Source organism: Excalfactoria chinensis, chromosome 1, assembly GCF_039878825.1.
Source record: "Excalfactoria chinensis isolate bCotChi1 chromosome 1, bCotChi1.hap2, whole genome shotgun sequence".
In the NCBI taxonomy this organism is placed as follows: domain Eukaryota; kingdom Metazoa; phylum Chordata; class Aves; order Galliformes; family Phasianidae; genus Excalfactoria; species Excalfactoria chinensis.
The window spans coordinates 163,585,935-163,612,770 of NC_092825.1; the positions used below are offsets into that span (position 1 = coordinate 163,585,935).

The window sequence follows — 26,836 nt, forward strand, 5'->3', positions numbered from 1 at the left end:
TGACTGATTTTGAGATTAATTACGCTGATACACTTAATGCCAGCTGGCAAGGAGGCTGGGCTGCAGAGTGACAGCAGTATCCCCTGACCTAGCAAAGAGAAAAATCGAAGTATTTTCTACTGAGTCACTGATTTATCCAGGACAGTCATCAATATTTTTCACTGTTATCTCTAATCTATAAAGTTAGTTTTCCAGGTTGCATTAGTGGCACAACACCTATTAACTAGAACTCAGTGACAGTTTATTGGTAACGAACAGACACAGGCAAATCTTGTAGCCCAGTAACAGACACATGAAACCATTCCACAGTCCTCATCCTCCACTGGTAGCTCAGTGCTACTCGACTGAGCTCTGTCTGATGGGTGGGTAATATTTCCTTTGTCTGCTGCTCACTGAAATGGAAGACAGATCATCATTCAAAACTATTGCTGAGTTCATTTAAAAGTAAAAAAGCTCCTAAGTGCTCCTTCATGGGTCCTGGACCATGGGAATGGGTGAAGTTTATTAAAAAAATAACCAACTACATAACCTCTTTTTTTTTATTACTACTAAATTTCTGATTCTGTTACAGAAGTCAAGCATTACTGTAGTGAAGTTTCTTAAGTTCTTTTTCAATAGCTTCTGGACTTTGGCTTTGTGTTACAATGCTTGATGCTGCAACACTGGCTTGCAAAGCACTCTATAAAATTGTGCAAAAACATGTTCAGCGTTTCAGGCAGAAATGAGATGTGAATTTTTCATTACATGCTTTTCCATAAGAAGACCTAGGTCTAAGACCCTAAGAACCTAGGTCTGCAACCACAACCTTGAAAATGCCCTAATTATCTGCAGCCTGCCTCTGGAAGCACACACACCTCACAGATACTTCAGTAGCTGATGATAACACTCCTCAAGGTCTGTGCTTCTGAATTTGGGAAGATCCCTCCTTTCAGAAAAGGCAGTGTAACTCTTGCCCTCTTACAGGTCACTAGATCAGGAATTCCCATGTGGTACATTCAGCCACACTGTGTGGTGCCCCAGGCACTGGGTGCAGTTGGGTGCCACTGTACAAAATGGACATAAAGCTATTAAAGAGTGTCCAAAGGAGGGCTACAAAGATGGGGAATAGTCTGCAGGGCAAGGTGTGTGAGGAGCAGCTGAGGCCCCTGTTGTGCTCAGCCCAGAGCAGGGCAGGCTGAGGGGAGGCCTGATGGCGGCTGCAGCTCCTGACAGGGAGCGGAGGGGCAGCGCTGAGCTCTGCTCTGTGTGACAGCGACAGGGCCCGAGGGAACGGCATGGAGCTGTCAGGGGAGGGCAGCTGGGGGTGAGGGAAAGAGGCTGCACCAGAGGGCGGTGGGCACGGAACGGCCTCACAGGGCACGGCCTGAGTGCTGGAGCTCAGGGAGCGTTTGGAAAATGTTCATAAATATGGTAGCCCTGAGTGGAGCTGAGAGTTGGACTCAGCGATCCTTGTGGGTCCCTTTCAACCCAGGATTTTCTGATTCTGTGACTCACCTTCACAGGCTATGCAACAAGCTTGGCAGAAGCAGAAGGCATTCCAGGGTTGGAGACAAGCCAGGGACACGTAGCAAAGCCAGGAATGGTTCTGCTGTTCTAACTTCCCAACATCTCCATTTTAAGGCTTTTTCTTTCCTTCATCTCCTCCTGCACCTTTTTGCCTTTTCCCCTCTCTTAGTTCCCTTGGCAGACAACTTCTCCTGCAGCCCTCTCTTGCCTCATCTTCATCCCCTGTCTGATGGGCCTGGCTACCCCTGTGCTGACTGCATGAAGCCATGTCTCTAGTGCAGCCCCGTCCTGATCAGCTCACTGCACCCTTGAAGGAATGGCCACAACCAGTGACACCATGTCTCTCATATCCACCAGTTTTTCCCTGTTTCTGATTCTTCCAGTTATCCAGCGCTGTCTTAGCACAGAAAATCAGAAGACAGGAAGCGTATTTGTTGCTATGTGTAAGAGACTTCATGTTCTGCCTTACCTCGAATACATGCAGGTGCTCTGAGAGTCCTTTGAAAACAGTATTTTTTTCTTTAGGTCATTGGTCATTTCTTCTTGTCTACTGTAAACTACAATTCTACACCACTTAGCTGTAATACTCTTACAAATCCTACCACTTCATTTCATGCAATGTTTTTGACATTAGTGCTACGGCAGCTACTATGTAAGGTATTTTTCTACTCACAGTAGACATTTTCATTACATACCAAAGCTTCAGGACAAGAAAATACATGGTTAAGAAGCCTAATAAAATACAACTGCCTGTGAGTAAAGGTTTCCGTGGCATTCTATGTATCCTGGAGATACACTCATTTAAAAGTTCTTTAAAAATTTAAGAAATGTCTTCCAGACTCAAAGCACTATTTTATTTTTATTTATTTTATTGCCCACCTAATTCAGAAATCGCAAAGAGGCCCTTTTATACGATGAGCTGACTCTGTTTGAGACTCTGTAGCTGTAATACATCCTACAGAAAGGTCTTCCAAATTTGAGATGAATAGGTATCCTGACTTTGGAGCCAAAGCCTACAACCACAAAATATGAATAAAGAAAGGTTTGATTAATGTGAAAAGCACAGAGTTTTCTGGGCTATAAAAAAAAACACCCAAAAATCACAAAAGAATGGAATCTCAATAATAACTTTCCCACTTTTAATCACTAAGTTAAACTTTTTCATCAGCAGTGCTTACAAAACAAAATGCTCACCTAAAAATTACTTTCCTTTCACTGTTATACTGCTAGAACATTAATAGAATCTAATAAAACAGAGTATGTTGAATATGCAATAGCAAATATATATCTTATCACATTCGCACATATGAACTAAATAAAATATTTTTTATTTATCTAAAAAATAAAGTATCACTCAAGTCCTCTATGAACATAGTCAGACTAAAGTATTTCTGCACAACAGTCAGCTACTTTTAACAGTTAATATATTAATGCTTTTTCGGGTTGCTACACAAATGTAATTGGGTACATTTACACAGGAATAGCTTTTCTAAACCACCTGTCTCAGAACTGAATGTTGAGGGAAACAGGAAAACAAAATGATATTGTACTGCCTATTAAGCTTCACTATGTCACTGTGTTATAATGATAGATAATGTCACTTGAAGCTACTTCTAACCTCACCATTAGGCACATTATTCCTACTGAACTGCAACTGGTTATTGCATTACTGTGATAAAACCCATTTTTTTTATTAAGAGTCATGGGGAATACAAGGCTATTTGGATACGATTAAAGTACATACTAAATGCAGCTGTACACACTCAAATGTGTAGTGTGGTTGGATAGAACAGTTAGAAAAAGGCAACAGCAGCAGAATAGAGCTCTTGTCGTAAAATGCAGACCATGTCCAACTGCTGTAGCTAAAACATATATATATAAAATACATGCAAGTGCAATCTTAAGTACCAAAGAAACCCCAAGCATAATTCTTTTCTGACTATGAATACCCACACAAACTGTGACAGAAATTGCGTGTCCTTGTCCTATATTCTCTGATCACTTTCTGCGGAGACTAGCTACAGAGCAGGTAAGACTGCACTGGGCAAGGGATCTGGAGTAGAAGGGATCTGGAGTAGAAAAAACCAAAAGTAAGTTCTTCTTCCTCAAGAAAAACTCTGTTTAAGGCTTCTGTGAAGGCAGTAGCAGTGCCTTGCTTTGCCTGTGCTGGGGAGCTGTCAGCTGTAGGCAGGCTCCTGAGTCATCGGGGTGGAGCTGACACTGCCGGGCAGTTTAAACAGCCTGTAAACAGCCTGCAAACGTGTTGTTGTTGCTGGTCATTAACGTCAGCACCTGACAACAAGCTTTAAAGAGCCTCAAGCTAGCTTCCGCCCACAGCTTACACCAGCGTGGTAGTCACTATCTCTGCTCATAGTAAGCTGTGCTTATAGGTAGTGGCTGAAGTAGTAGGGGCTGTAAGTATTAGCCTTTAGTTTTTCCTACGCTCTTCTTGCTGTTCTTGGGACTACAGTATAATCATGGTCTCCACCAGGAAGAGATCCTACTCTTCCAAAACTGTGGCAACTCAGACAGAGGGCCAGGCCAGAAATGCCGCAGTTCAGGTTTCTGGCTGTATGGAGTGCCTGGAGTTGTTGCTGCCTGGGGAGGGTGGCAGGGCCCCCACCTGCGTGAGATGTGAGCAGGTGGACGAGCTGCTAAGCCTGGTGGTGAAACTCAGGGAGGAAGTGCAGTGGCTAAGGGCCACAAGAGAACGTGGGAGTAAGAAGCAGGGTGAGGAGCATGGAAAAAACACCGGGAAGGTGGTGGACCCCCTGCCCTATCACAGAAGGACAATCCCTACCACTGAGAAGGGCTGGCAGAGAATTCCAACTCGCCGTCGTGGGTATCCCCCCTGCCTGCCTGCCCCGTGTCCACCACTCTCCCTGAGCAATAGGTTTCAGGCACTGGAAATCAATCAGGAGGTGAGTGGAGAGAGGGTGGAGGAACTACCTAAAAGGGAACCCCCTAAGCTGAGTAGGTCCTCGGATGGTGATGATGGTAGTACTCCTCAGTTGGTGGTGCCCCCCAAGTCCATCCGTTCCTCACCCACCATTAGAACATCAGCAACAAAGAAAAAACGACGGGTCATCGTTATTGGTGACTCTGCGCTGAAGGGAGCAGAAGGGCCAATATGTCGGCCAGACCCTCTACATAGAGAGGTCTGCTGCCTCCCGGGTGCCCGGGTTAAGGATGTAAGGATGAAGCTTCCTTCCCTAGTCCACCCCTCAGACTACTATCCCCTATTAATGTTCCAAGTTGGTAGTGATGAGGTAGGCAGAACTTCCATGAGGACTCTGAAAAAGGATTTCAGAGCTTTGGGGCGACAGGTAAAGGGTTCGGGAGCACAAGTTGTGTTCAACTCTATCCCACCTGCTTCAGGGAAGAATGAGGGATTCAATATAATGGGCCAACAGATCAATACCTGGCTCCGAGCTTGGTGTGCCCGGCAGGGGTTTGGGTTTTTTGACCTTGGGTTCCACCGGTCAAAAGGGATCTTAAGGAGAGAATTGGGTAGGTTCATCCAGAGGGCTTTAAACTAGTTATGAAGGGGGGTGGGGCAGTAGCTGGGGTCACCAAAATGGAAACTGCATGCAATGTCCCTGTGCTTGCAGGAGAGGGGTATGCTTCTAAACCCCTAAGGTCTTGGCCCTTGGTGAAGGAGGAGGATGACTTGCCTCCTTGTAGGAAAAACACGAGGGCTGGTGTTAAGCTGGTGGCTGTGGAAACGCCTAATAGTAGTCACAAGGCTATTAGGGCTGCTGCTGATCGCAAGGAGGCCAAGCTCAGGTGCCTTTATGCTAATGCACGCAGCATGGGTAATAAACAAGAGGAGCTGGAGGCCATTGTTTGTTCAGAAAATTTTGATATAGTTGCCGTCACTGAAACATGGTGGAATGACTCCCACACATGGAGTGCAGTGATTAAGGGCTACCAACTTTTTAAAAAAAATAGGCTAGGTAGGAAAGGTGGTGGTGTAGCTCTCTATGTTAAAAAAGATTGTGAATGCGTGGAAATCAATAATGATGATGACAGGGTTGAAAGCTTATGGATCAGAATAAAAACCAAGGCCAACAATACCGATGTTATTGTGGGAGTTTGCTACAGGCCACCTACCCAGGATGATGAGGTGGATGAGATGCTTTATAGGCAATTGGGGGAGGTCTCAAGGTCACTCCCCCTCATTCTGGTGGGGGATTTCAACTTCCCAGACATCTGCTGGGATTACAATACAGCAGACAGGGAACAGTCTCGGAGGTTCCTAGAGTGTGTGGGAGATAACTTCCTGACACAGTTGGTGAAGGAGCCGACGAGGGGAAACAAAACTCTGGACCTGCTGTTTGTTAACAGAGATGGTCTGGTGAGGGATGTAAAGGTTGGAGGTCGTCTGGGACAAAGTGATCATGAAATGCTAGATTTCTCGATCCTTGTCGAACCGCGGAGGGGAGTCAGCAGAACTGCCACCTTGGACTTCCGGAGGGCGGACTTCAACCTCCTCAGGACTATGGTTGAGAGGGCCCCCTGGGGAGTATCTTTGGAGAGTGTGGGAGCCCAGGAAGGTTGGGAATACTTTAAGGAAATTGTCCTAAAGGCGCAGAAGCTGACTGTCCCAAAATCGCGAAAGATGAGCCGACGGGTGAGGAGGCCGGGCTGGCTGACCAGAGACCTTTGGCTTGATCTAAAGAACAAAAAGAGAGTTTACGGTCTCTGGAAGAATGGGGGAGCTACTTATGAGGATTACAGGTTTGTAGTGAGGCTGTGCAGGGAGAAAATTAGGAAGGCCAAGGCGCAGCTAGAACTGAGCTTGGCTTCTAAGGTTAAGGAGAATAGTAAATGTTTTTATAAACACATCAATACCAAGAGGAAGGCTAAGGAAAATCCCCATCCCTTGTTGGATTCTGAGGGCAACTTGGTCACTGAGGATCGGGACAAGGCTGAGGTACTTAATACCTTCTTTGCCTCGGTCTTCAATAGTTATGCTTGTAACTCCCTGGGAACGCACCCCCCTACACTGGTAGACGGGAAGGGGGAACCAAAAGAGCCTTGCGTGATCCGTGATGAGATGGTTCTGGACCTACTTAGAAAGCTGAATGTTTATAAGTCCATGGGGCCGGATGGGTTGCACCCTAGAGTTCTGAGGGAGTTGGCGGATGTGGTCGCCAAACCACTGTCCATAATTTTTCAGCAGTCTTGGCTGACTGGGGATGTCCCGGTGGATTGGAGACTGGCAAATGTGACGCCTATCTTCAAAAAGGGCCGGAAAGATGATCCTGGCAGCTACAGGCCCATCAGTCTCACCTCGGTGCCTGGGAAGGTTATGGAAAGGATAATCTCAGGTATCATCATGGACAAACTAAAGGTCAGCCATGGGATCGGGCCTAGTCAGCATGGGTTTATGAATGGTAGATCCTGCCTGACTAACCTGATCTCATTCTATGACAAGGTGACCCGCTTAGTAGATGAGGGAAAGGCTGTCGACGTGGTCTACCTGGACTTCAGTAAGGCCTTTGACACTGTCCCCCATAACATTCTGGTAGAGAAGCTGGCTGCCCGTGGTTTGGATGGGTGCACGCTCCGCTGGGTGAAGAACTGGTTGGATGGCCGGGCCCAGAGAGTTGTGGTCAATGGAGTGGAATCCAGTTGGCGGCCGGTCACAAGTGGCGTCCCCCAGGGCTCGGTGCTTGGGCCGCTTCTGTTTAACATCTTCATTGATGATTTGGATGAGGGGATTGAGTGCACCCTCAGTAAGTTCGCAGACGACACTAAGCTGGGAGGGAGTGTTGATCTGCCTGAGGGGAGAAGGGCACTACAGAGAGACCTGGATAGACTTGATCGATGGGCCAAGGTTAATGGAATGAGTTTCAACAGGGCCAAGTGTCGGGTCCTGCATTTTGGTCATAACAACCCCAGGCAACCCTACAGGCTTGGGGAGGTGTGGCTGGAAAGCTGCCTGATGGAAAGGGACCTTGGTGTGCTGATGGACAGTCGGCTGAATATGAGCCAGCAGTGTGCCCAGGTGGCCAAGAAGGCCAATGGCATCCTGGCTTGTATCAGGAATGGTGTGGTGAGCAGGACTAAGGAAGTCATCCTGCCCCTGTACTCAGCATTGGTGAGGCCTCACCTCGAGTACTGTGTCCAGTTTTGGGCACCTCAGCACAAGAAGGACATGGAGGTACTGGAGCAGGTCCAGAGAAGGGCAACGAGGCTCGTTAAGGGCTTGGAGAATCAGCCCTATGAGGAGAGACTAAGGAAGCTGGGGCTGTTTAGTCTGAGGAAGAGGAGGCTGAGGGGAGACCTTATTGCCGTCTTCCAGTACCTGAAAGGTTCTTACAGTGAGAGTGGGGCAGGTCTCTTCTCACTACTGACTTGTGACAGGACGAGGGGAAATGGCCTCAAGTTGCGCCAGGGCAAGTTTAGGTTGGATATTAGAAAGAACTTCTTTACAGAAAGGGTGGTTAGGTACTGGAATGGGCTCCCCAAGGAGGTGGTTGAATCGCCATCCCTGGATGTGTTTAAGAGCCGCTTGGATGTGGTACTCAGGGATATGATTTAGCAGAGGTTTGTTGTTGTGGTATTGTTTTGTGGTTGTTTTTTTTTTTTTAAGAGATAGGCTACTGGTTAGGCTGCGGTTGGACTTGATGATCTTCAAGGTCTTTTCCAACCTGAGTAATTCTATGATTCTATGATTTAGAGCAGGAAAGAAGGGTGGTTGGTGTCTCACAGGAAAAGCTGTGCTCCTCGCAGAGCTGGATCAAACACACTTGCATTTATCATTTTGCCATTGGTTGTTTGTACGTACAAACATAAGAAAATGTATTGCTGACAATCCTGTGCTCACGTGGTGTGTAAACTATTCTTTTCATCATCTAGGAGGAAATGCCATGAGGTCAACTTGTTTCTGTAGCTTGGGCTTGTGAACCATTATTCTATGTAGAAGCGCCTCCCCTTCAGGGGTTTCTTTAACACAGGGCCGACCTGACCTACCAGCAAGCTGCCCCTGAAGGGGAGCTCTGTCTGTCTGGTCCCTGATTCCACATGGCTGGGTGCTCGTCTCTTCACTCACCATGCTCCCTGCTCCATTGAGCAAGCTCATGAGGTATTTACTTCTGTTTTAACCTTCTCAAAAATTCATCTGCAGTCCCATAAGCTAAGCTGTTGTACTGAAAATTATTCTAGACCATGTTGGAAATAATTTTCATCTCTAATTTACCTTTTTACTATTTGAAAATCCCTCCACCCCTACAAGCTTACTTAGTTTATATTGAAGTAATTAAGAGAGTCAAGCTTTTTGACTTAAGATCTGTTTACTCTGATTGTCTCACAAATGTTGCCCACCTGGAGCTTTTACCAAACAGGCAATTACTATCCTAGATTTTCACAACGGTTCTTTGCATGCCAGAAGGTCATCATGAATAAAAATACAACTTGCCAGTTCAGCAGATGACAACAAAATCTTTAATTTCCCTTGTTGCTCTGCTCAGCATCAATTAGCTATCAGATAGTTGTGTAAGATGCCATGTCGGGTACAGAGATGGTAAAACAAACGTTACAGGGTACTTCCTTCGTTAACATTTGAAAAAGAAGATCCTAAACACATCATCAAAAACATTTATTCCCCTGGTTTCTTCAAGGAAACACCACAACTCTGTGAAAAAATGTTACAGACACTGAAAATGTTAAAGAAACATGACTGAACTTCATGTAACTTTTGAAAATTAAGTACAAAAGAAATATTAAGGGTACCTGGTATTTCAGATGGGGAGAAACAGCTTATTTCAAGTGGCTATTAAATATATATGGAAAAATTCTGTATCTTCCCAAAGTTCTTGTTTTAGTAAAGTCAGGTCAAAAACATCAACTACAGATATTGCACAAAAATGATGAAAGGTGCATGTTTAGAAGACAGACTCAGTACTGGTCAGGAAACCACACTGTTCTTGCTCAACTTCTCTTTTCTTTTTAACAGGTCTTCTGTTTCATTCTTGTGGAAAAGACTGTGCCTGGTAATTCTGAACTGCTGAAGACAGAACTGTCTAAGAAACTTCCAGTTCAGTTCAAGCACAGGCTTTCACTTGTTGGCTCTGAATCTCGTCTCTTTGACATCCATATCATCCACTACTGCTGTGACTCGGCGATGGCTTCTGTCATCACATCAAGCTCACTTTTGCCTGCTTATCAAATTCCCTACACTGGACATCTTTAACCTAGGATGTTTAACAACAACATCAAAATGTGGACACTCAAAAATTTTGGTTGTATGCAGTATTTCAGAAGAAAAAATGGCAAAACAAACCAAAGAAGAATCAAATTGCAAGAGCAATTCTTCTTCTTCTATTCAATACTTCTTCTACTACTACTAGTAAATTCCAAGCAAACTGAAAAAAGAATCAAACTCACTAAATTATTTGTTCTCCAAACTATTAGATGTGCAGTGAAGAAACTAGCAATACGACTTTTAAAGTTTTGAAGAGCACAAAGGATGGTTGTACTGAAATTCGTGCTCAGCTGTAGCGCAACCAAGAAAGGAAGTTTTATCGCCTGTTTATTTTTAGAGGTTTGTGCTAAAAGGAATACCTTGTAAATGAGTGAACTCAAGACTGTTCAAATCCTCTATCTGAACACATGCAAGCTGTAAAGTTTGGGCTAACACCACAACACTTTCCCCTGTTTTAACCTGACTTTTACTCCATCTACCACAGTAACTTACACTCCTAATACCTTTACTGACGTCTGTAAATTTGAACATGCGTAAGAAAACTCTAAGCATTTTAAAGTTAGTCCTTGTTGTTTCATAGAATGGCTCGAGTTGGAAGGAACATCAAAGACCATGAAGTTCCAACCCCTCTGTTGTGGGTAGGTTTGACACCTACCAAATCTGACAGTAGATCAGAGTGCCCTGGGCCTCATCCATCCTGACTCTGAACAGCTTGTCCTCTACACGAAGCCATGAAGAAGGCTTTCTGGAGTCATACACTAATAAATAATGCGATACTTTACAAGACTTCAGTCAAGAATGGTGTCATGAGATGCTATATGAAAGCCTGAGATCTTTTGCCTCCAAGTCTGTGGGACTGGAATAAACATGATGTTCTGAAAATAGCACTTGATACAGGAATTTGTAACTTATTTTTAGCCTACTAAGAACAATATTCTTTAGAGATCTGGAGTTGTAGATCCAATACTTTTGCAGGAAATTGCTATTCAGAGTCCTGTTTCAGTTGTTCACCAGTGTGGCTAGGCACTTGTCATCGGCCAATAGATGTATTTAAATAAATAACTAAAGCAGGAGAGTGAATATATTAATCACTTTTATGAAGAGAAGGTTGGTTGTGGGTCAGCAGACATCTATCAAATAGAAATGCTGAAAGATCCAGAGGTAAATTAAATGGATCTGGGAGATGAAGTCATTGTTATCACAACTGCATAACTCGAGCAGTACAATTCCCTGCTTTCAATCTTTGACATGACTTCTGAGAGCCAGCGAACAGGGTGAGAGCCATGCTCTTCCCTGACCTTGTACCTGGACATTTGTACATCTTTGTTCCCTAAACAGAGCAGTTAACTGATGCTTCAATCCTCTATGCAAATAGTTTTATGCCAACTGACTTATGTAGTCAGTTATTTCTGTTGTGCAGAAGGACACTGTAGACAAATACAGGAAGCCGTTTACCAAGGTCTTCAGTGACATGACAAGGAACAACAGACCAGAGATAAGGGTGGCCTGAGATGACTGTAATACAACTTTCTCTTTCTGGTTGCTGATAATAACCAATATCCTTAAATGATATAAAAATGTGATTAGTGGCATGTGGCAGGTTCTCTGCTATATTTGTGACTATCAGCCAACATGCGATACAGTGTGACAGCTTCAGTGACCTTGGATTCAATCTCTGTCCTTCGACATTAAATCCTCTTAGTGATCTGAACCATCACACGCTCCACCGACTATCCTCCAACTTTATCCATGTGCAAGTGAGGCTCAAGCACAGTGAGCATCCCACAAAGTTCTGCTGTCAGAATGAGATCTGAGGCCTCTAACATTATTCTGCCCATGTGCCCAGCTTTGGAAACTCTAAGATCCTGCTGACACTGCTTGGCAACTGCTACAGGCCTCAGCTGGAGATACTTATCAAGACAGTTGCAGGGGCATACTTTTCCTGAAGAGACAAGTGGAATGCTAAGAGAAAGGCTCTTTGTAGTACTGGAGTTGTCTTTGCCATGGGTGCTTTCCATCTTCAGTAAAACAGCTTGATTCTTCTGTATTTTTCTGCTGTTACATCTCCTGGGTAAAGAATTTCCTGATTTCAGGAAGGTATCTCCCAGGCTTTGCTGCCTCTCTGTTGAAGGACAGGACAAGCTGATCTGGCTCAGCATATGCACTTCATTAGCACTGGCAGAGTCTGGGAGCATAAAGGAGAGTTCTAGGGGATTGTATTGTTAAAGTACCTGGAAAGCCAGTGCAGGTTCAAGAAAAGGTGATCAGTGAAGAAGAGGAACGTGATGATGAGACCATAATTTTGCTGAAACAGAGAGATGGCTGGAATGTCCAACTAAAGAGTAACAGAACCAGTGGAACCATCCACACAGAAATCACACTTAATCTATAGATATATCTAGGAATTGAATAAAATAATGGGATGAACTAACTGTTAGTCTAAAAAATTGACCTGTGATACAGCCAATGACCAGTCAAAGGGACCCCGCTGAGCTCAGAGTTGCTGGAAGCAATGGAAGATGGGGTATCCTCCTGAGGATGATGACTGACAGACAGATCTGCCCCATTCAACAAGTCACTTAATGGATCTACTGTAAGAGATCTGTAAGATCCCACATAAAAATCCCACATTATGTGCAGGTCACATACTGAGTTGTTTAAGTATGATGGTGTACAGATGCTCTGAATTTATGATCAATAGGAGAGAAGACAGAACATCACAATAAAATATGGCAAAGTGTCTAAAGAAGCACCTCAAGTACTTCAAAGACAGTTATCCAAAGACTAGACGATTATACCCACTGTCCTACTTTTAATACATTATTTGTCACAACTGGATCTAAAAGAACGAAACCATTAATATTTATTAATACAATTTACATTCTAAATAAAGAGTGCAGTAGAAATACAGAGCTATGATATTTTAGATCCAGAATTATGATACCACAAATTTGTTAGGGTTATGAGGGACTGATCAAGTAAAGAGTCCTGGCTACCACATCATCTAGTGGAATAAAATACTCCTATTAATTAGGAGTGACAGAGTAGGGACTGCTGACTGTAGGAATCAGGCATGTATGGAGCATTTATAGAAGGTTCTGAGAATGCATGTGCAAAAAGAATAGCATTTTCAATATATACCTACATGTGGTTATTTAAATATAGTTGTTTTCTTTTCAGCTTTTTCTGGGTACATACATGTAGAGTGAATCGGTAGAGGCAATTTGCCTTGCCTCTTCTGCACAAAATTACTTGTTCCAGACAGTAACTCCTGTTTGCACACTGGGATTAAATAAGATCCCAAAATTCTACATTTGCCAAAATATACAAGAAGACTTCAAATGGAAAAAAAAAAAGTGTGATGCTCATTTGTCTCTTTATAGGTGAGTCATATAAATGAGTCATTCCTCTCGTGATACAGGTGGAACTTTAGTCCATGTAAAAGTGAAAATTCCACTGTATAATAAAATTCTTGATATTATTATCAAGCAACTATCTACATTAATCTTATCAGTTATCACAAACTAATCCTCAAAAACCTTCACAACTTACTTCATTTTATTTATGCCTGTTTGTAGCATATTTCTTCTGCAGTGCCAAGAGAAAGTTAAGCCTAGAGCAGAGCTGATCAGAGAGCAATGACATCATACAGTTCATCAGTCTTTGCAAAAAGCTGACCAACTTTTTATAGCTTTGCAAAACAATCTGCAGCGTTCTCACACTTCCATAAACTTCTTAACCTCCTTCTTGGCTGATATCAGAAGCTCTGTTTTGAAACAGGTCTGTATTTTAGTATCTTTGAGCTCCCACAGAAATGGAAGCAATAAATACAGTAGTATTAATGACGTGCCTGCTTTCAGTGTATTTCCAGAGGCCAGATAAGCCTTCCTAGTGAGAGGAGAAAGTTACTGCCAGAATATGTGGATATGCTGATAGCCTTGATCCTGTAATTAGTAAATCCTGTTGCTGAGTTCAGTACTGAGGCAATGAGTTCCTGAATTTAGGCAGGCTCAGTGAAAGAAGATGCTTGCAGGAGAGAAGCATAATGAAAGTTTACCAACAGCTAAATTAACCATTAACCGCTGTCAACGCCTGCAGCTCGCTATGTTTTATCAATGCCTACAGCTGTGTGTAAGTACTGCTGAAAGCCGCATTTAAAGATTAGGCTGATCAGTATGCACAGGATGAATTATTACTCTAAGTGATAATCAACACTCCTAAAAAGGAAACCATTTTCTCTGTTGATTTTTTTTTCCCCCTCCTTACAGCATCATTATCTGTAAACACATTTTATCATTTGAACCGGCAAAAAAATTTCCTTGGCTTCCTCTGCCTCATTTCATTATGAGGTCATCACTGCTTGAAAAAAACCTAATGGTAATAGGAGACCAAACTGCGTTTGTAAGTGAAGCAATGCAAAGATTTCCAGTTTAAACTTATGAAAATGTAAATGTGAATACAATCAGCTTTGAAAAGTGATCTGTGGGAAAAATGCTTAGTATTCATTATGAAGGAGAATAATTATTTACAGCGAAGTATCAAGGAAATATTAAAGGTTATCAAGAAGAAACGATTTCCATTTCATTTCTCTGAATTTAAATTTCTAAACCGGAAAATCCCTTTAAATTAATTCTGCTGTCAAATGCCTTCAGTGTGGAGTAATACTGCATGACAACCTGGTTATAGTAGTTTCATCATTAAAAGCGAGCAACACAATTGTGAACTTATGTAATTACTGACACTTTTCTTTTACTTCAGGAACCCTAAAAAGGAGAAAAGTTTGACCATCTGAGAAGATGACCAAGCATCTTCTTTCTTATAAAATATGCTCCTAATGAAGAAAAAAAAATCACAAAAGGTTTCCAATGTAACTTGCTATATTCTTAACAGTGGATAGTTTGTGTTAGACTCATGCCTTCCAAACATATCAGCTTGGGGGTTGTATTTTTTATGATGATCACTGCCAGGTCCAGTAACCAAAATGTCAAATCATGTTTTGTCAGCAACAAGGTAACAGGAGGGGTAGGTGACATTGCTCTGTGCTTTTCTTCCTTGCTGATGGAATCTTGCTGTCCCAGATGTGATTTCATGGGCCTGCAGAAAGGACTGGGTGAAGTGCCCTTAACTGCTGCCCTAGAAAATAGCAAATATGTTTTGTGCCTTGCAAGCATCTGCTACTCATGGTAGCAACAAATCTGATTTTCCACCATAGTTGTCAGAACACCATAATTTACAGCAGGGCTCTGTGTATCTCACGGAAAGGAGAGATGGAAATATCAACTGGGCCAAAGAAACTGAGAGAAAAAATCAGAAAAACATAATAAGGGTAATCAGAATAGATTATGTGGCAAAACCTGCATATGGAAAGAGATATTTATGCAAAAAATGTATCAGTGAGTTTTTAATTTAATCCTATGGCAATTTCCGAGCTTGAATCTGAGATAGACTTCATGATAAAAGGGATGAAAAAGTGATTATATATACTGATCATTCTAACTTCTCTAAAAGATATTTTAAATATTCATCACTCATTATAAAATTAACCTGTCATATCTTGTAATGGTTTAGAGAATTCATGCTGCAAATATCTCAGTGCTTTGCAAGTTCAATCTTCTTTGAAGTGCACTGGAGTTTAATTAGAACAAAATCTTCAGAGAGTTCACCATTGGACTACCTATTATGAAAAAGGCTAAAGGTGGCTTTGCATCACCAATTTATTATCTTGGTCTTGCACATCCCTGGAATTTCCTGGTCACCATTTAGTCAGTGGAGTAGAAATGCAGGAGCAAAGCAAGACATCCAGCAGCAAAAAGGATCCAATACAAAAAGGATGGACTTAACATCTTGCCACTGCTCCAGAATAAATGCTGACACTTTCCCTGCCATTCTTTCATTACATTCTGACAGGATGTCTACAAAAACATGCTTGCACATTTGTCCCAGTCACCCTCAAACAGCAGCATGCCACGGCTTATAAGTCTTATTAGCATTAATTAGATGTGAATATCACATTGAATTATTTTTAATGTCTCACAGCTAGACCCGTGTAAGAAATCTGTACTGAAACTGTAGATAAGAAGGTGAAATTCTACTCCCCTGTTATATTTTTACAGTCAGTCTATGTTGAGTTTGCCAGATAAAATTTCACTGAGCAGTCTCTGGAATAGGATCAATATTCAGATTTTCATGGTTTCAGAAAGATGCAAAAAATAATGTATCTACACACAGCAAGTCTAAATCATCTGAACACGGTGTGAAATGGGAATAATTCATGGTCACTGGATCCTACCTGTGTCTGAAATATTGCATGCAAATGCAGAGGTAAGCATTTATGAGGAACAGAGGTGCTCCAAGGAAACAATGAGAACACTGAGGTATTTGTATTCTAAATTTGTCTAAAATACAAATAATGGCAGTTCTCTCACTATGTAAGACATTGTAATGTCGCTCCTTTTTCAAATGCTGTATGCTGTTCTGTATATGTAAAATTGGTGCTATAGTACTTTGTAAGATTATGAAACCTGCTACTCCCAGAAGTAAAATAGGAACCAGCAGTGCTATTCATTTTTGTGTCTTAGCTGAAAACCAGTAATGTTCTGTTTGAAACCAGTAATGTTCATATTTTTAATCGTATTTCAGTACTTTCTAATCTATTTTGACTCAAATGACCTCTCTCCCAGCTGTGAAACCTATGCTGCCTGACACCCTTCCACTTCTCAATCACACTAGCACACTGCCATTCAGCAAAGAAAGATGAAATGTTCCTTCTTCTTCACGTTACTACTTTGATGTACCTTGCACACCTCTGTCTTTCTGGTCACCATAGCAGTGATGGATTTTACCATGATAGCATTTACCATTTGGGAAATGCTATCAATTCAAAACAAAGTATGTATGCACTTAGAATTTCCTTTTACTTACAAGAGGTTCCGCCATGATGATGCGAATCTTGCGTTCAGCCTGAGTAGTGAAGTTAACAAACAAGCTCTTCAGAACATATTCGCCTGGCTTACTGTCTGGGTCAACATTAATAGGCAACATGGCTGGAGGTCCTTTTTCTCTCTGCGTACCAGAAACAGGTGGGACGGGTGGTTTGATATATCCGTTGCCAACTGGAGAAGCTGAAAGGTAAAAGAGATGTATTTACTTTTTGTGTAACTAAACATCTTTACTTCTCCAAAGCATCCCAATGGCCCACCATACCACCAAAGCACAGCTGCGGGCTAGTTGGTAGTACAATAAATATGCAATGTATAAATAAAATTTCCATTTTAATCTTAGAGATAAAACTTACATAATAAAGAAGAAATAAAAGACAAAGTCTTATCTAATACAATGCAGTACACACTCTACCCTCTTTTTTTCACACTTGCTGACACTTAATTCTTTGAACAACACCCACGTTTCCTATTGCTTATCAATAGGTCTACAGCTCAACTGTCAAATAAGAAACTTATCCTTTAATGCTATTCAAACAGAGCTTTCCTTACACATGTTGGGAGTATGATCTGTTGGTTAAAGTGAGTTGTAAAGGGCCTGATTTTTATCTTACTTTTACAGGCAATAGACACCTGCTAGAATACGAGAAATTCCAATTAGATATATGAAAGAAGTCTACTGTGAGCGTAGTCAAACACACGTGGAGTGTTGTCAGTGGATACTGTGGAAACTCCAGTCTTGAAGATATTGAAAACTTGACTGGATAAGAAATATTCTGCAGTTGTTGAGCAGCACAACCTCCAGAGATCTCTTCCAACCTAAATGGTACTGCACACTGCTGAATTCCCCATTATCTGTATCATGATATTATGAACCATGTGTAGCTCTACAGGTGTTGTAACTGTTGGTGGTTGACACAGAGGTACTTTAATGCAATGCAAACAAATAGTATGAATATTCATTGCTGCAAGTAAATGTAACATTTGCCAATGCATCGCACTGCATTCCGGAGTGTTACATGGTAAGTTGTGTCCAAGTTACAAAGAAGAATGGACTACAAGGATGGTTGCTGCACACCTAATGCCTTCAGCATTGTAACCTACTGACTAGATGAAATTGCTTTAGGAATAAATGAGGTTTTAGAGCTTTCCTAAATACTTTAACACTTAATTGCAAGGAAAAAAAAAAAAGGGGGGAGGAAAAAAATCCCAATGATTAAATGATCATTTAATAGTATTCAAGATGTGTTAGAATCAGACCCTAGATTAATGCACTGAAAAAAATTAAACAAATCCATTAAGTAAGAGAGAAGACATTTTCCTTTAGAAAATCAGTTTAGAAGTCTATGATATAACTATAAAGCAAGACAGAGAAGCTTTTGTTCATCTAGTTATTATTCTGTAAGCATAACATATGTACTATACTTAGAAAATAGCTCTCCTAATGGATAAGGTATACCACCACTCTCTAGCACAGCAGCATCACTTCTTCCATTCAGCTGGTTTTGTTACCTGCAATGTTTTACTTGATTTTTAAGGGCAAAACCATAATCAACTGAATTTCATTCGTGCTGACTCTGCATAAACCAAACCGTACAGAACAGTTGCACATTCAGATGATACAAACCTATTTCTAATATACACATGACTCTGAACAGTCATTTACTTCAAACCAATGGAAAAAAAATGGCCTCTATAAAAAATAGCGCACACTGTCATCACCTAGTCTCTCCTGAAGTTGAGGTATGAGAACAGTGGGATGCAAAGGGTCAGATGTAAATTTATACGGACTATTGAGTTTGCTGTCTGATGGAAACGGCTTCCTCAAACAGCTTTAGAAAGGAGACAGACTGTTTCTGACAATCACTAATATATGTCATATGTATCAAACACATCATTTTGATCAGCTCACTGCCATCCACTCACATGGTTTGACTGCTCAATTAGGAAGAAATGTTTTGCTGTGAGCAGTGAAACCACTCCTTTCCTGCATTAGGGCCCTGTCCTCCCACAGCCCATCACCCCCTATTCCTGCAGGCTCCCCTCAGCTCTGCACACAGGACTAAGCAGACCACCAGGCCTCCCATCCTGCCAAACTAAGCCCCTGAAGGCCATGCACCTGCCTTCTGCCACCTGAGGCTTCCTCTCAAAAGGGTCTGTAGGAACCCTAGCAAACACAAACTTCACTCCTGCTCCTCAGACAGCTGTGACTTAGTTCATCTACTAAGTTCAAAAGAAGGGACTCGAAAGAAGGATGGAAGGAAGGAAGAAGGGTGTGTGTGGTCATTTTTGCTTCTCATCAGAAATTAAGCGTAAGAAATCCTAATTACACTTCCTTAGAGCTGCAATCCTCACCTTCAATCATTACGGTTCTCTGTCAGAATTTTGGAGACATTGGGATTCAATTCTTAATAAGAAGCCTATTAAGAACTGTGATATTAGGTTTATAACACAGGCTGACCTCAATCTATTTTATTCCAGATATCTAACTGAGAAATCAATTACTTGCAATTATTTGTGAAAAGCTTGCACATGAGAATCTATTGAAGCTTAACAAGGCCAAGTGCAAGCTTTTGCACTTGGGTCAAGGCAATCCCAGATATGAGCACAGGCTGGGAGAAGAACTCATCGAGAGCAACTCTGTGGAGAAGGACCTGGCAGTCCTGATGGACAAAAGCTGAACATGAGCCAGCAGTGAGTGATTGCAGCACAGAAGGCCAGCAGTATCCTGGGTTGCATCAACAGAGGGGTGGCAGCAGGGAGGGGGAGGTGATTGTCCCCCTCCACTCAGCTCCTGTGAGGCCCCATCTGCAGTGCTGCATCCAGGACTGGGGCCCCCAGCACAGGAAGGACGTGGAGATCTTTAAGCAGGTCCAGAAAAGGGCCACTAAGATGATGAGAGGGCTGGAGCACATCTCCTATGAGGAAACATTGAGGGAACTGGGCTTGTTTAGCTTGGAGAAGACTCTGGGGAGACTTCATTGAGGCCTTCCAGTACTTGAAGGGAGCTTCCAAGCAGGAAGAGGACGGACTTTCTAAGAGGTCTGATAGTGCTAGAACAAGGGAGAATGGCATTATTTAGGTTAGATGTTACGATTAAATGCTTTATTTGGAGGGCTGTGAGGCACTGGGGCAGGCTGGAGCACTGGGCACTGATACAGTGGATGGCAACTCAGTCCCTGGCAGAGGGTTGGTACTGCATTATCCTTAAGGTCCTTTCCAACCTAAGCAATTCTATGACTGATTCTGTGATTGATTAGTTGACTGCACACTGCAATAGAGAAATGTTATTACGAAGGCTGATCTGAAAGTAATGCCTCCTATTTCATTATGTTGGCCCACAATGATATGTGAGAGGTGGATATTGGTGGTATTGCAGTAGAGGCTGAACTTTCCTACCACTACGCCATTACAATCTGTTGCTGTGTGACAGATGGCAGCAGAGGGGTACTCTGATAGAACGATATCTGACATGGAAGTGCAACTCAAGCAAAATTGTGTCATCAAATCCCTTCATACAGAAAAAAATGCAGTCACTGATATTTATCAACCCTTGTGGAACATTTATGGAGACCAAAAAGTGAGCTGGTGGGTGTTGTGTTTCAGCAGTGGTGACAGTGACATGAAAGACAAGCCATGTTCCAGACAGTCATGCTCTGAAGTCATACAAGAAGATAGAGTGGCTCAATCATCTGATCTGCACAAACTGGAAGACTATGACCAGGGAACTGTGTGTGCAGCTGAATAACAGACTCAATGGACTGGAAAATGTTGGAACATCACATGGTTTGCATCAGGTGGATCTCAAGAATGCTTTCATAGGAACAGAAAGGAACATTGTGTGAAGGTTTGTCAAGACCTAATGAACCAATATAGGGCTGAGTTGCATCATTACTGGTGACAAAACATCATGACACCAATACGAACTGGAATGAAAAATGGCAAGTCATGGAATGGCAGTGTGGATTCCCCATCAAAGAAAAAGTTCAAGATGCAGCCCTCATCATGTTAAGTGATGTCTTCTGCTATAAGAAAGGGTTGATCCCTCTGGATTTTCTGAAAGCTAGACAAACTGTCAACTCTAACTGCTACAACACAGCTGACTAAGCTGAAGGCTTGAACTTTCAGACTCAGACAACAGATAAAGACAACTCTTCTGTTGCAGTATGTTAGTGCCAGACTCCCATACCAGTTTGAAGACTGTGAATCACATTGCCAATCTTGACTGGACTGTCCTACCACACTAATCATGTAGTCCAGATTTGATGCTTCCTGATTTCCATCTGTTTGGGCTGATGAAAGACAGCCTGCGTGGGCAACATTTTCCTAGCAAGAACTCCATCACAGCAGCTGCAAAGCAGTGGGTCATCTGCGCTGCTGCAGGTTTTTATGAGCACACTGGCTCATCACTGGTGAAAATGCATAGCCAATGATGTTCACTATGTTGAAAAAATAGTGCCTTCCAGCTGAAAATTTGCTCTATCAAACAGTGGTATCTTGTACTTTGTATCTGTTGTATTTTCCATTGAAATAAATAGGAGGCATTACTTTTGGAGTGACATATATTTGTGAGCCTTGTCACTTAATCAGAAGCATTTATGCAGTTCTCTGAAGTACACAACAGTACATCCTTTTCCCCAAAAGAAAGTGAAGTGATGTCCCGAGGTTAACAGCTAACATTGCTCTATAATAACAGCAGGTACAGAAATGAATGTCATACGACATTTCTTCAGTTATAATGTTTAATACATCATTTTGTAGCTGCTCACTGCCCATAAGGTGTAGAAGTCAGCACTGCTGACAGCACGAGGGCTCTGAGTAGATCCTCGGTAGTAAACTTATATAAAAGCTTGGCTTTCTAGTATATATTTTCAGTTGCATTACCTCCTTCCTCATTTACTACGATGTTTGATAGTTACCTTGCAAAGACTTATCCCTGTCTAGACTACGCTGTCACTGACCTCTATATTGGTGCTTTAACAGAATATAGCTCTTCTAGACTGAGAACCCTATGAAGCCCTACAAAGATCATTAAAAGAAAACAAATTCCTCTGAGACATAATACTGCAAATCAAGGACTGAGAATTCAAGACATTTTTGTATTAAATAATCCATGACTGACCCCTTTGTGTTGATTCATTATAATGCAGGCATTAAAAACAATAATGAAGAAAAAGCATCAACTTTTGCCATCTCTGCAAGTGAAACACTTCCCTATTAAATAAAAGGCAACATTTTTATGTGTGAAATCACCATACAGAAGGGCAGAGGTGGGATGTTGACAAGGGAATTACACTCAATTCAAAATGCTGTTTTCATTGACAAAGTTTCCACTACATAATTTCAAAATAATACAGTTCTACATGGCAGATTACCAGAACGGAAAACTGAAACCTTTAGTCTGAACTACTAACATACAGTAGCGTGTTGGTCTGCAGTACAAATACTGCGTTAAAACAAACATTTCAATTAGAGCAACATAATTCTTTCCCAAGGAAAATGAATGGTGATTCCCATGCAGAGGGCAGGAGCCCATAGCAGTCCAGATGCCCGAGGGTCCAGCCAAAGCAGGGACTCTGCAAGTCAATGCTAGGAAGCTCTATGCATACCTAAATCTATCCCACAAAAACCTGTGAAAATGATGAACTACGCCCGATGAGGTGTGAGATGTCTGCACCATTTTGGGGTGCAATTCTGTCAGAAAGCTACTTCTCTCAAACAACCCATTTTGTAGTTAACAAGATACATTCCTTACTTCCTATTCTATCTGCAGTAAACTGTACTTCAAAGCATTCAAAGAATACTCTTTGCTTTTCCTACAGATTATTTTCAAGCAGTTCAGGTTATAACCATCGAATTTCCTCACTGTTATGCATTTGAAAGCATTTAAAAACAGGAAATATGGGACAAGCAATGGAATATCAGAAACCCTTATCACCACAACCACATCCTATTGCCATAGAATGAATTACTGAAATAAAATCACTGCTACTTTTTACCATGTATAATAGCTTCCCTGATTATAGAAATGGCTGTGAAAAAGCACAGCAGTTTGACCGCACAATCACTTAAGGTGACAATGGGAAGGAGTACAAAATTCAGCTATCGTGCCAGGGTCTCTGCTATGATTTACATGCTAGGTATATTTCTTAAAGCTCTAAGATAAAGCAAAGCAAAACTAAGATCAAGACAACCCAAGAGCACACTACGCTGGATACCATGTCAGCCAAACAGCTACTGTATTTTCAGTATCTCTAACCACAAGAAACAGAGACGGCATTCTTGTAGTTAACTGTGTCAAACTTGTACTATAGCAAACCACAAACAGACTAAAACCACAAAACACAACATGTATTTGCAGTATTTTTGTACCTACCGAGCCCCTTTATAAAGCTGATCACACTGGATTTTCTCCAACATGCTACTGTAATATCCATGAGCCTGCGAATACCTGAAATGCTCCGCTCGAGTTAGGAAAGTTTGAATCCTTTTCTAACTGAAATCCAGAAGGAAGTTAGTTGCTTCATAATCCCGTATCACACTTCACTATAAATTTCCCATCATTCTGGTCCATATTGCTTTTAGTTTTAGTTTAGGTTTTGGTTTTTGTTTTTCACGTAGATAAGTGCTGAAGACCTACAGTGTGTGAGCTAGCGCAGGCCTCCGGATCAGATCAGCCTTTCCATAACCAGAGGGGTAATTTTTAGCTTCAGCATATGATGATGACCACTCACACAGAGGCTGCACGTCTATATTTATCCACAAGTACATACTATGCTGACAGATTAGTGAAACTACTTGCAGGCACTCTAAGAACATGAGACAGGATAATGGAGTTCCACATAAACAAACCCCACATATCAACTACATGCATGATCACACAATGCAAGCTGAAAGCAATTAGCATAGAAAAGCAAAGCACAGAGGCAAGGCAGGATGCGTTTTGTTTTGTAACTAAGGCCTTATGGCCAACAGTACACACAGCCCAAATTCCTTGAGATAAAACCAACACAGTATCCGTCCTTTTCCCATGCCAAGAGTCAGTGACAAACCACATATCCTTAAGGATGATTATACATCTGAATTATGCATCTGTTGAAATGACTCTTGAAGAAAATGTGCTTTGTTTTAAAACTGCGGTTGTAATAATAAAGAGAAAACACATCATTAAACAAGCTGTCAGGAATTAAATGTGCAAGGACGCAGTACACTGTGCCAAGGTTAGCAAAAGGTGCCTTGTGTGATTAGTGTGAGTTTGACAGGTAAAGCGGGGTGACCTCATTGCAGCCTATCAGTACCTGAAGGGAGCCTACAAACAGGAGGGGAGTCAACTCTGTGAAAGGGTAGATAACAGCAGGACAAGGGGAAATGGTTTTAAGTTGAAGGAGGGAAGATTCAGGTTGGATGTCAGGGGGAAGTTCTTTACTGTGAGAGTGGTGAGGTGCTGGAATAGGCTGCTCAGAGGGGCTGTGGATGTCCCGTCCCTGGAGGTGTTCAAGGCCAGGTTGCATGGGGCTCTGGACAACCTGGTCTAGTATTGAATGGGGAGGTTGGTGGCTCTGCCTGTGGTGGGGGGTTGGAGCTTCATGACCCCTGAAGTCACTTCCAACCCAGGCCATTCTGTGATTGACTCTGTGTAAAGAGATCAGAATTCACAGCAAATTTGGTGTAAAAAAGCCACCTAAAGGTCTAGAAGATTCTGTGCTAGTGACAAAAATAGTGAGATTCCCATGGGAAATGTGGTGGAAGTAGTACTTTAATGGAAGTATCATTTTCACAATTCTGTTGCGTATTTAAACAAAAATAATCATAAAGGCATAAACTTAATAAAGCACAATGTGAATGACTTGCAATACATCCGTTAGCGATGAATTTCTTTAAAGTACCAGACTTCACAATGACCAACAGATACTTTCTAATCTTTTAGTGTTTCTGATCCTTGCTCAGGAGGATTTACACTCAATAAATGAAAGAGCAGATAGCATTCAGTGCCTACTTGAGTCCCTCATCCAGAGTATCTGGAAAGTAAAGGGGACAGTTACAGTGGTACAGGTCCTGGTCTTCCTTTCTATAGGGAAATCAACTTTATGCAATACATAGTTGATCCATGCTTTGCTTACTCCTTATTTTTTTATTTTTATTTTTATATTTAAGCAAGTTTTGCAGCAATAGATTCAGTCAAATGTAGCGTTTGCAGTTCTCTGTACAGGACACGCATATTCAAAAAGCAATTGCAGATCTCTTCATCCCCAGGAGAATGCAAGCTAGCCCACAGTCTAGAAGTACAAATGATTTCCAGCACTAAAGAAGGAAAGCTATGTCTACAATGTCATCACACAAGGCAGATTCACACAACAGCTTTTATATGGAACTTAGAAGCAGTTATAAAGCATGCAAACAGCTACTTCAGTGTTTTTCATAATTAGCTTATATTGTATTTTATTTTGGTAAATATGCAGTTAGGAAGAGGGGAGAGGTGTCTGAGAGAGGACGTATCTACTCCCTGGTTTACCAGTTTCTCAGCTAAGGCCTTACTTGAGGAGAACTATCTTTTTCTGACTGTGCTAAATGGCTGAACCACCATAGAACTACTTCTGGATTAGGAAGAAGAATCACTTTGACTTTTACATACACTGCCCTTCTTTTGTACTCCAGCCCTTATTTCAAACCCTGATTGATTTAATATCTTTTTGAAATCTGAGTTCAAATCCCATCCCAAGTTAAAGACTTGGTGAAAAATCCAATCCCTTTGAACTGTCTTTATGTGACACACCATAGGGAACAGGAAGAAAGGGCAGAACAGAGGGGATCCCCAGATCCCACAGACATACTTCGTTTTACTTCTTCACTTTCTGTGCCTGCAAATAGTAACTAACGTTATTCCCCTAAGAATTCAGTTCTATTCAGTTACCGTTCTTTCCTTATAAATAAAAATAATAAGAAGAAATCAAATCTGTCTTTTGATCCTGCCTTTCTGCTGCAGGAAATGTTAGAGACCCACAGCTTTCAATTTGAGAATCCTTATTTGGTATTGTTCTATTGTCCAGCTTAGATATGATTTTCAATTCAACTTTGTGCTTTAACTTAACAAACATTACAGTGTCTAGTCAAGGGATAGACCGGGATGGCTTATTACATTTGCAAGTGAAGGGTTTACTTTGCAGAGCAAAATTCACTCACTGATAGCACTATGTACTATTACTATTCAGTATAGAAGATAAAATAGGAAAGGTTGTGAGAGATGATCTAAACTCTCCTTGATCACATAATCACATAATATCCTGAGCTGGATGGGACCCACAAGGATCACCAAGTCCAACCCTTGGTTTCACAAAGGGCCAACCATACCCAAGCACTCCTTGAGCTCCAGCACTCAGGACTGTGCCCACAGCCCTGGCTCTTCTGAACTGAAATTCTCAACATAATTGATTATACTTAAATTGTAAGGGAGAAAATGATAATTTGTAAATTTCAGATTCCTCTGTTTCTTTAAATGTACAGAGACTGGGAGAGATATTTGTGTAAAATGGCATGGGGGAAGAGATATTTTCAGTGATAAAGGCATTGCAGAGCTTGGTAACAGATGCAACCGAGATAAGAGCAATATTCTACATTATTTCTGTCTGAAGACTTTGTGAAGAAATGCTCGTTACGCTTGGATATATTCATTCAGAATACATGTTGAACTACAGGACGCAGCTCTGACCCCGTGCAGACTTGGCTGGTCAATCTTTCTCCAAACTTTCTTTTCCTACTATGACAAGAGATTGTAAATTCTTTGTGAACGCAAGGAACAGCAAAACCAGAAAGCAGGAGACTAATTGATGCCGCCACTAAGCAGTAGCTGAGTTGCTGGTGAAGCATAACAAGCGCTGGTCAACCCAGTTAGAAAAAGAAAGCTTAAAGTTATTGCATTTGTACACACCATGTATTTCATCCACAAGAACAAGTATATGGCCTCTCAGTAGGCCTGATGGGATGCTAACAATAACATTTGTAAGGCATGCTTTTCTCTGTGGGTACTTTGTACAAATTGCTCAAACACTCCACTCAGAGGTGAAGTAGCTATCTTTCGAGATGAACACCATTAATATATAACCAGTTAACATGGATACCTCTGTCCAAGCTCATGGAGAATGAACAGTCCGTGCACACGCTGCCATGCTGTTTGGTAGAGAGT

General features: G+C 41.7%; 1 protein-coding gene across 5 annotated transcripts in view; it reads right to left on the bottom strand.

Moving 5' to 3' along the window:
* The window catches only part of FRY (FRY microtubule binding protein), a 235,717-nt gene that overhangs the window by 115,493 nt on the left and 93,388 nt on the right, over positions 1–26,836 (bottom strand). For all 5 annotated transcript variants that reach the window (XM_072361601.1, XM_072361602.1, XM_072361600.1 and 2 more), the window contains one exon: positions 16,640–16,839. In XM_072361601.1, coding sequence (XP_072217702.1) covers positions 16,640–16,759 — 120 coding nt within the window. In that variant the 5' untranslated portion in view covers positions 16,760–16,839. The remainder of the gene's footprint in view (positions 1–16,639; positions 16,840–26,836) is intronic.